The sequence below is a fragment of the Erinaceus europaeus genome, chromosome 1, assembly GCF_950295315.1.
Source record: "Erinaceus europaeus chromosome 1, mEriEur2.1, whole genome shotgun sequence".
NCBI classification, from domain to species: Eukaryota; Metazoa; Chordata; class Mammalia; order Eulipotyphla; family Erinaceidae; genus Erinaceus; species Erinaceus europaeus.
The window spans coordinates 81,327,681-81,337,276 of record NC_080162.1 but is presented as its reverse complement, the minus strand read 5'-3'; the positions used below and the strand labels follow the sequence as shown (position 1 = coordinate 81,337,276).

Below are 9,596 nucleotides of genomic sequence, written 5' to 3'. Positions count from 1 at the left end.
TTTGCAAGGTCTGTAAGATCAAAGGTGAACCAGGCGCTGAAGACCCTCCCTGGGGGAAAGATATTCCTGCCAACAGTGTAGCAGGGCTCCTTTTCCTCCACACTCTCTCCAGCATTTTGTTTCAATCTTTTGTATGAGGGCCATTCTCACAGGAGTGAGATAATAGCTCATTAGTTTTAATTCGCATTTTTCTAATAAAAAGTAGTGTTGACCTGTCCCCCCGCATCTGTCTACTGAGTTACTGTACATCTTCTTCTTTGAAGACACAGAGTTCCTTTCAGTGCCGTAAGTACCTCCTGCCTGGTGCCTGAGCTCAAACCAGAACACACACACATACATACACACATGACAATACAGGCACCCTGCCCAGCCCTGTGTGTGTCTTCTAGATCCCTGGTCTGACCTGACTGTGCGTCCCTCTGTGTGTGTGTCCAGGTAAACGGGTGTGTGTGTGTGTGTGTGTGTGTGTGTGTGTGTGTGTGTGTGTGTGTGTGTGTGTGTGTGTGTGTGTGTGTGTGTGTGTGTGTGACCTGACTGTGCGTCCCTCTGTGTGTGTGTCCAGGTAAACGGGTGTGTGTGTGTGTGTGTGTGTCCAGGTGTCTCTGGGACCCCAGGTTTAGCTGTGTGTATAGGGTGTCTGATCTAGCCCGTGCTGCCCCACCCTGAGTTCGCCTCGTTCCCCCAGGGGGCGCCCTTGCCCAAGCGCGGCAGCCTACCTCCAACCGGCCCTGGGTGCGTCCCAGGAGGGGTGTGAGCCCAGAGAGAGGCAGGTCGCTGCCTTCCCACAGCCCCACCCCGGCCCGCCTCGCCAGCGGCTATAAATTCCCTGCTATCCCAACCCCGTCTTGGCTGCACACAGGGGTCTCCTTGGAGGGTCCTACCACCAGTTGGACGAGGCACTGCACCCCCTACAAGACCATGGCTGAGGGTGAGTACTGGAGTGAGTGGAGCCACCGACCCTGGGATCCCCGAACTTCTTTGGTGCCTGGTGCCACAAGAGGCACGACCTGGGTTTGACTTGATTCAAGAGTTTCTGAATGGGACAGCAGCTGGGGCAAAGCTGAGAGAGGCCTGCCTTCTTGGTTCTGCTTGGGGGAGCAGCGACAGAGGCGGGGGTGGGGGGGGTGTCTCTGCCCTCCCCCCCACACACACCCATAGCCATTAACCCTTGCCTCCCTGAATCAGAGGAGGCAGCGGAATGTGTTACAAAAGTGCTATCCTTAACCCCCAGCCCAGAAAAGGTTGTCATTTGTCCTTGTTAGAGCTGGCTCAGTCCCTGTGGTGCACCAGGTGCAAGACATTGGCCTGACCTCAGAGCACTTCTTCAGGATTAGTCCCTGCCAGCCTGGAGGAGGTATGTTTGCCTCTGGTGCTGCATGCCCAGCCTTGATAGCTGTTTGGCTCCAAGGGTAAAAGGGGAGGTTGCAGCATCCTGTGGGGGCATAGGCTGAGGGCAGGCAGGTCCTGTTAGGTTTCTTCTTGTCCTCAAGTTCAGCAACCCTAGTCCCCAGCCACTTGTTGAGTTTCAGTTTCTCTTCCTGTCAAACACAGTAACTCCAGTACTTGGGATTAGGATACACTGATTTCCTACCTGCTTCCTGACATACACATGCACACACACAGTGGGGAATGCCCCTGCATTGTCATTGCAGAACCAAGAGTCTGGGCTGCCCGAGGTCAAGTCCACTTTGAGTTGGCCCGTGCACAACTGCCATGCCAGGAAGGAGATGTGGTGAGAAAGACTTGTGGAGAGGAAGACTTGGGGACATTATGTGGCCCTCTCTGACCTGCTGTGTGGTCTCAGGTCACTTTTGTGGGCCCAGATCCTCAGTCATGAGATCAAAAACAGAGTTGCAAAATGTCACCTAGGTGATCACTTGTCCTCAATGCAATTGTCTCCCTGGTCCCCAAAGATGAGGTTCAGTGAGGAGATGTCGGTTATTATAATGGCCCATCATCTTTACTACCAGCAACCCGCTGGCAAGGAAGACTTCAGGTCTCCCTTGCTACAAAGATCCTGTGGTCCTAGACCAAAGTCTTTCTGCACCTTGGAACTAAGTGTGCTTTTTTGGAAATGCTTTCTCAGACAATGACATACACAAAATCGCCCATCTGTTCCAGAGCAGGGAATGACTATCTTTGTGAGGCTTCTGAGGCAGGGGACAACAAGATGCTTCTTTCTGCTGAATCTCTCTGGGGTTTCCGTTTTTCCCAACCAGTGTTTCCTCACCCCAGCAAACCAGTAGGAGGGTCTCTCCTCTTGTGATTGCCCTCCACTGTGTAGGAGGTGAAAGAAGAGGAAAGGAGGGTGAGGGAGGAATACGGAGAAAATGAGGGGGACTGAGCTCCTAGTGAAGTGCTCACCAGGGCAGGCTCCAGTATCAGATCCCAAGTGGACCTGGGCCACATAATGTCTCCCTCTGCAACAAAGAGGCAGTGATGAGCATGGTGTTGTGAGCTTTTAACTGAGATTATCCACGGAGAAACCTTGGGTAATCACTGAACCTTAAGTTTGCACTTGGGCAGGAAACCCAGATGGAAGTCCTAATGGAAAGACCCATTCTGAGTGTGGCTGGGCAAAGCCCCCAAACTCCTGAGAGGGCCTTGCCACCTACCTCCTCCCCTCCACCTTCCTAATCTTGCTCTGGGGTGGGGCAGGTGGAGTTTGCTAAGATTCATGAAGTTCACCCAGCTCTCTCGCCCCCAACACTACTCGTCTCCTACCCCTCATTTCTGCTCCTTCTGAAGCTGGAACTAAAACTTCACATATCAAGCTCCTACCTGGGGGCAGAGGTAGGGACTCTTAACACCCTCACCTTGACCTCACAGCAGCCCTTAGAGAAGGAGGCACTGAGAGGGAGAAAAACTTGTCTAAGCTCACAGAACAACACAGTAAAACTGAAACACAGGGGCAGAGATTTCCCAAACCTCTGTCATATTTGTTTGTTTGTTTTAGATAGAGACAGGGAGAAATTGAGAGGAAAGGGGGAGAAAGAGGAGAGAGAGAGACACCTGCAGCACTGCTTCACTACTTGTGAAGCCATCCCCTTGTAGGTGGGGACCAGAAGCTTGAACCCAGGTCCTTGTGCACTCAATGTGTGTACTCAGCCAGATGAGCCACCACCCAGTTCCACCCCTGTCACTTTATTCTGGAAAATATTGAGCACATATACAAGTAGAGAGAATAGTATAACACATATATCTGTTTTAATCATCCAATCCCACTAACTGCCAACTCATGGTAAGTCCTGCTTCCTTCGACACACCCTACCCCACCTCTCATAGCCCCCAATATCATTTAATTTCATCTGTATGTATTGTCTCAATGTTTTTCTCTAAAGGATAAGCACTTTTTAAAAAATAAATAATCAAACTTAACAGAAAGTTTTTAAAAAATATTTATTTATTCCCCTTGTTTTTATTGTTGTAGTTAAAATTGTTGTTATTGATGTTGTCATTGTTAGATAAGACAGAGAGAAATGGAGAGAGGAGGGGAAGACAGAGAAGGAGAGAGAAAGATAGACACCTGCAGACCTGCTTCACTGCTTGTGAAGCAACTCCCCTGCAGGTGGGGGGCCGGTGGCTCGAACCAGGATCCTTATGCCAGTCCTTACGCTTTGGGCCTCCTGAGCTTAACCAGCTGTGCTACCGCCCGACGCCCAACAGAAAGTTTTTAATACCGAACCAGTAAGATAGCTCACTTGGATAATGTGTTTGCTTTGTCAAGGGTATGACCCAGGTTCAAGTCTGGTCTACATGTTGCTGAAGGAAGTTTCTGTGCTATGGCATGTTTTTCTCCTATTAGTTGATTAATTGGTTGGTTGGTTGGTGGTTTTTATCTCTGCCTCTGTCTTTTTATCTGAAAAAGTCAGCCTGGAGCAGTGAAGTCTGAGTGACGACCAAAACTAAATAATAAAATTAAGTAAATTCCTTTTTTTTTTTTTTGGTGGGGGTGGGGGAAGGGGCTGGGGGGCGGACACGAACATAATTAGCATATTAAGTAAATTCTGTACTGTTACCACTATTTCATCAATGTTCACATTTCTAGCTTTCCTATGCATGAGGTGTATGTTTTTAAAACAGAAATTTGTTTTGTTTTGTTTTTACCAGAGCACTGCTCAGCTCAGGTTTATAAGGGTGCTAGGGATTAAGCCTGGGACCTCAGAGCCTTAATATGAAAGATTTTTTTGAATAACCATTATGACATCTTCCCAGCCCCCTATTCAAACTTTTTTTCACCACAGCTATCACTGGGACTTGGTGTCTGCACCATGAACTCATAGCACCCAGTGACCACTTTTCCTCCCCCTACTCCTTTGTATTTGGAGAGAAATTGACAGGGGAAGAGAGAGATAAAGAGGGAGACAGCAAGCGAGACCTCTGCAGCAGTGTTGCTGCTCATGAAGCTCTCTCTCTCTCTCTCTCACACACACACACACACACACACACACAGGTACTAGAGTCTTAAACCCTGATCTTCGTGCATAGTAATGTGTGCACTCAACCAGGTGGCCACTGCCCAGCTCCAAAAATACAGGGCTTTAAATATATTTTTTTATGTCTCCTAAATCTCTTTTAGTCAACAGATTATCCCTTCAACTTTTTTTTTTTCACTTTCTTTCTTATAATTGATTTGTTAAGAAAACTAGATCTGCAAGTTCCCGGCATGTGAATTTAGTTGAGTGCATCCTGGTTCTGTGTTTAACATGTTTCTCAGTCCTCTCGGTCCTCTGGGTTTCCTATAAATTGAAAACTGAACCTAAACGGCAAAGCCTATGTAATTAATCCCAGTCAAACACAACCTGTGTTTTACCAAAAGAACCCTTCCCATAGAGTAGCAGAGCTCATGTTTCCTAAGCATCTATTATATGCCAGGAGGTAGAGAGGGAGAGACACCTGTAGCACTACTTTACTATTTGTGAAGTTTCTGTTACAGCAGGTGGGGACTGAGGACTCGAGCCTAGGTCCTTGTGCATGGTAAACTGTGCATTCAACCAGGTGCACCACCACCTAGCCCCTGAATAATTTTTTTTTTAATTGTTATTAAAGGACTTCGGAAAACTTGACCCCTGCCACTCTCTGACAGGGGGAAGGGTTGGTTGCTCAACTCAAGGAGGCCGGTTTTTATAGAAACCCAGGAGCCCTGCACCTGGGCACCACTGGTATGTAGTTGGTGGTCACAGCTGGCAGAAGGGTGCCACCGTAGCTCATGCCTCTGCTGCTGTCTCCACAGAGCTGGTTCTGGAGAAGTGTGACTTGGAGCTGGAAGCTAACGGCCGTGACCACCACACGGCAGACCTGTGCCGAGACAGGCTGGTGTTGCGGAGGGGCCAGGCCTTCCGGCTGACGCTGCACTTCGAGACCCGGGGCTACGAGGCCAGCATGGACAGCCTCACCTTCACTGCGGCCACCGGTGAGTGCCCCCAGCACTGCCCATACCTCCCCTCCTGTCTAGAATGTCCTGTCCTGGTGTTTCATTGTCCAGACACAGGACAAATGAGATGGGATGTGTTCAGGGTAGTATAGCCATAGACCAGAGATAGCACAGAATGGGTGACAACATTCTTCTCTGCCCCTGGGAAATTCCCAGTGGTCACTGATCCCTGTTACAGAAGAGGAAGCTAAGTCTCTGAAAGCCCAGTAATGTCATTCTAGGTCACCCAGCCTTTTAGAAAAGCCATTCCTGGCTGTGACTTTTTAGGACATTGGGCTCCTAAAAAGCTTTTGTCACTGGGGGTGGAGGGCTACTCTGCCGACCTGTAGACATCCTGCCTGCTTTTTCCCACATCAAAACAATGTTTCCGCTCTTATCAACAGCTCTTCTGAAAATCCATGCAAGCAGGCCAGGCCTCTGGGATCAAGCCCAAATCTGGTCAGGGTAGTGGAGAGAACCCAGCTGGCTCTCATCCTTTGAGTAGGCAGTTTTGTGTTCCTATAATTCCTCCCCCAAACTTCTCTGGAAGGCTAGTGAGGCAGCCAGGGTTCTGGCGCCAAATGGACTGCCTCCCTGCTGTGTGACTTTCAACAAATGCCTTAGCCTCTCTGAGCCTGAGTGATGTGAAAAGCCTGACTTGGGGGCCCTGTTGACATCATGGGCTATTGCTGGCTTTGCCCCTGGGCAAGAGATGGGCAAGAGGACATTGAGGCCCTTGTCACCTCATCTTCAGATGATCAGTGGCCTGTCTTCTATTGTCCCATGTTTCAGGGCAAGTGGCCTTCAATGCCAAAATGACTGGCTTATCCAGTCCCGTTAACTACCAACCCGTACTGTTTCCTGCACCACCCACAGCCCCTTATTGTTTGGAAGTGAATCCCAGCTCTCACATCTCTCTCTTCCTAATATTTGTTCTATTGATTCAATCTATGTAGATTTAATTTCTTTTTCAATTTTTATTTATTTTATTTGCTAGGACAAAGAGAAATTGAGAGAAGAGAAAAGGGATACATATATGGAGAGAGAGAGACCTGCAGCACTGTTTCACTACTCAGGAAGCTTCCCCCCTGCAAGTGGGGACCAGGGGCTTGAACCCATGTCCATATGGATTGTAACATGTGCACTTAACCAGGTGTACCATCACCATCCCCACACACATCTCTTCGTCTGTACATCTTTTTAAGAAATAAACTTAACAGAAATTCCTCAATACTGAGCCAGCAAAACCAGGCATCTGCAGGGCCCCAGGTTCGAGCCTGGCCTCTGTTGCCATGAAGGAAGACTGAGTTAGCCTCTAGTGGGAATGGCTCCCTCAAGGTCAGTGAGGTACTGCCTTGCTGGCTGGGGCTCTAGCTCAAGCGTGAGAAAATCCAGCTCTTTCTGAGGTCTCCCAGGGCTCAGGGGCAGCAAGTGGGAGTTGAACCGCCTGGCCAAGGCCCACGTTTACCTGGAGACTGTTTGATAAGGCTTATCACAGCACACAGACCAACAGGACATCCTCTTCATTCCTTTCCACACTCCCCACCCATCCTCGCAGGGACACACCCACTCCCCAGGGGCACCTCATACACACACACACACACACCCAGCACCCTTGGGGCACATTTTGACAGATCTGGGGCCCCCTGATCTTTCCAGCCTCAACTTTCCCCTCTAGAAAGCAAATGGTTGGAGTATGTACATGACAGTTCCGGTCAGGAAAGCCAGGCCTGGGATAAACCCCCATACCTGCAGAGCACCCACCGCATGCAGCTGGCATCTTCCCTCCCTGAGGCGTAATGAGCCTCTTTTTTACAGATATACACACTGAGGCCCAAAGAGGGCAAGTTGCTAGTGCAGGTCACTCAGTGAGTTGTGGACAAAGCCGGATGGATCCATAACCTGACCCCTAAGTTAAGGCACTATGTTGCTGTGACCCAGCTGTAGTCCTGTTTACCTGGTTAGGAATGGGGCCTGGAATGGAAGGGGAGTGGCTACTGGCCTAAGCAGCCTGTGACCTATGGTTTCCATTATTCCTTCTCCTCTTCTTTCTCCTCCTCTTCTTCTCTTTCTCCCCCTTCTCCTCGTTCTACTACTACTTTGTCTACTCCTCCTTTTTTTTTTTTGTGGAGCTGGAGTCTTCCCTTGAGCAATTTCACTAGCTCCAGGCTACTTTTCCATTGAAACGGAGACACACCACAACACTGGAGCCTCCTCTAGTGTCATCGCAGCTCCCATGTGGTGCTAGGACTTAGGTTTGTGCCACATGCTTGACAAGGCATGTGCCCTACCTGCTGAGCTATCTCTCCAGCTATCTCTCATTTTCCCTCTTCCACTGTCAATATATCTCCCCCTCCCCCTTCCTTCTCCTTCTTCTTCATTTGTTGAGGCAGCCTGGCATGAGGTAATGAGATTCCAAGTTCAAGGCCAGAGGAGCTACGAAACTGACCTTCTCACCCCAGTAACTAATCTCTGTTGTCCAGTCTCTACAGTCTTATCTCAGAACTGAGCCAAACAGCCTTGACCACGTCCACAGCCACTGCGGGCAGCTGCAGAGTATGTTGTATCTCTGGGCTCACTCAGAGTCTCTGTCTGAGTGACCCCGGGCGGGTAGATGGGTGGGGAAGCCACAGACACAAGACACAATAGCAGGAAGTCAGGCCTCCCTCCTCCAGGGTTGACTCTGGTCAGAATTCAGCCCGGTCCCCACCCCCCACCCCCCGCCTGATCTGGGCACCTTCTTCCTACATTAGAACATTCTAGCTTTATGGTCAGCATGGGCTACCTTCAAGGAAGTGGAGGCCCAAAGAAGAGACTGAACTGGCCAAGTAGCTCAGAGAATGGAGAGAGTGGCCCAGCCCTGAACCTCCCCACATGCTATGTGTCCCACCCAACCAGCTGGAGATGGCAGGCTCTGTAATGGGATACAGGCCAGTCAACAAACACCATCCTTGTTACAGGAGTGAAACTCTGCTTCCCTGCAAGGAGGTGTGTGTGGGTGGGGGGTGTTTGAAGGGTGATTGGGGAGTGAGGTCACCCTGAATGGGTGAAAGGAGCCCTTACGAGGCTCATAGAAGGCTTGACTCTGGAAGGTTCCCCTCAACCACCCCCACCCAGCCCTCTGCCATGTGGTGTGGCATAGTATCCAGGCCCCCAGGGTAATCTGTGTCCCATTGAACCCTATGGTGTCTCTGGTCCCACAAAGTGCCTTGTTTCAAAGTTTTCATAAGGAGTTTTCAAAGCCTGTTTATATGAACAGTGACAAGACTTTAGGGACAGTCTGTCTTCATGTCATCCTCCAAGCTGTCCTGCAGGAAAGGGTGTGTGGGTCCATGTGTGCATATACCTAGCTGCAACTAGGACAAAAGAAAGAGAGAAATGTCCTTCCTCTTTCTTTATTTCTTTCTCTCTTTCTTTCTTTCTCTCTTTCTTTCTTTCTGCCTTCTTTCCTTTCTTCCTCTCTTTCTTTCTTTCTTCCCCCTTTTCCTCTAGAGTTGGCATGGGGGGACAAGGGGAAGGAGGACAGAATTAGGCAGCATTGGGGCCTGAGAAACAGCCTGATCTGGTCTCTCCACATCCCAAGTCCTGAGTGCTGTGTGACCTTGGCTTAGTCACCAGCCCTCTCTGATCAGCAGTTTCCTCAACAAAGAAGAAAATGTGCTTATTGTTGGATTATTGTTTAAATGTATTTATTTTCCCTTTTGTTGACCGTGTAGTTATTATTGGTATCATTGTTGTTGGATAGGGCAGAGAGAAATGGAGAGAGGAAGGGAAGACAGAGAGGGTGAGAGAAAGACAGACACCTGCAGACCTGCTTCACCGCCTGTGAAGCGACTCCACTGCAGGCGGGGAGCCGGGGTCTTGACGTGGGATCCTTACACCTGTCCTTGAGCTTTGCACCATGTGCGCTTAACTGGCTGCACTACTGCCCAACCCCCCTATTGTTGGATTATTATCTAGAGCTTGGTGCCTGCAGGACAAATCCACGCTCCAGGTGGCGATTTTTCTGTTTTTTTTTTTTGCATTATTTGATAAAGCAGAGAGAAATTGAGAGGGGAAGGGGAAATAGGGAGAGACAGACAGGCACCTGCAGAACCTGTCTTATGGCTCATGAAGCTTCCCTCTTGCAAGTGGGGAGCAGGAGCTTGAACCCAGGTGTTTGCACATGGTAGCATGTGCATTT

The 9,596-nt window shown here is 49.5% G+C and overlaps 1 protein-coding gene across 1 annotated transcript in view; it reads left to right on the top strand.

Moving 5' to 3' along the window:
- The first annotated feature begins 770 nt into the window (after positions 1 to 770).
- Positions 771 to 9,596, top strand: part of TGM2 (transglutaminase 2) — a 48,719-nt gene continuing 39,893 nt past the window's right edge. The window contains exons 1-2 of the mRNA XM_016187505.2: positions 771 to 928; positions 5,234 to 5,413. Coding sequence (XP_016042991.1) covers positions 919 to 928; positions 5,234 to 5,413 — 190 coding nt within the window. The 5' untranslated portion in view covers positions 771 to 918. The remainder of the gene's footprint in view (positions 929 to 5,233; positions 5,414 to 9,596) is intronic.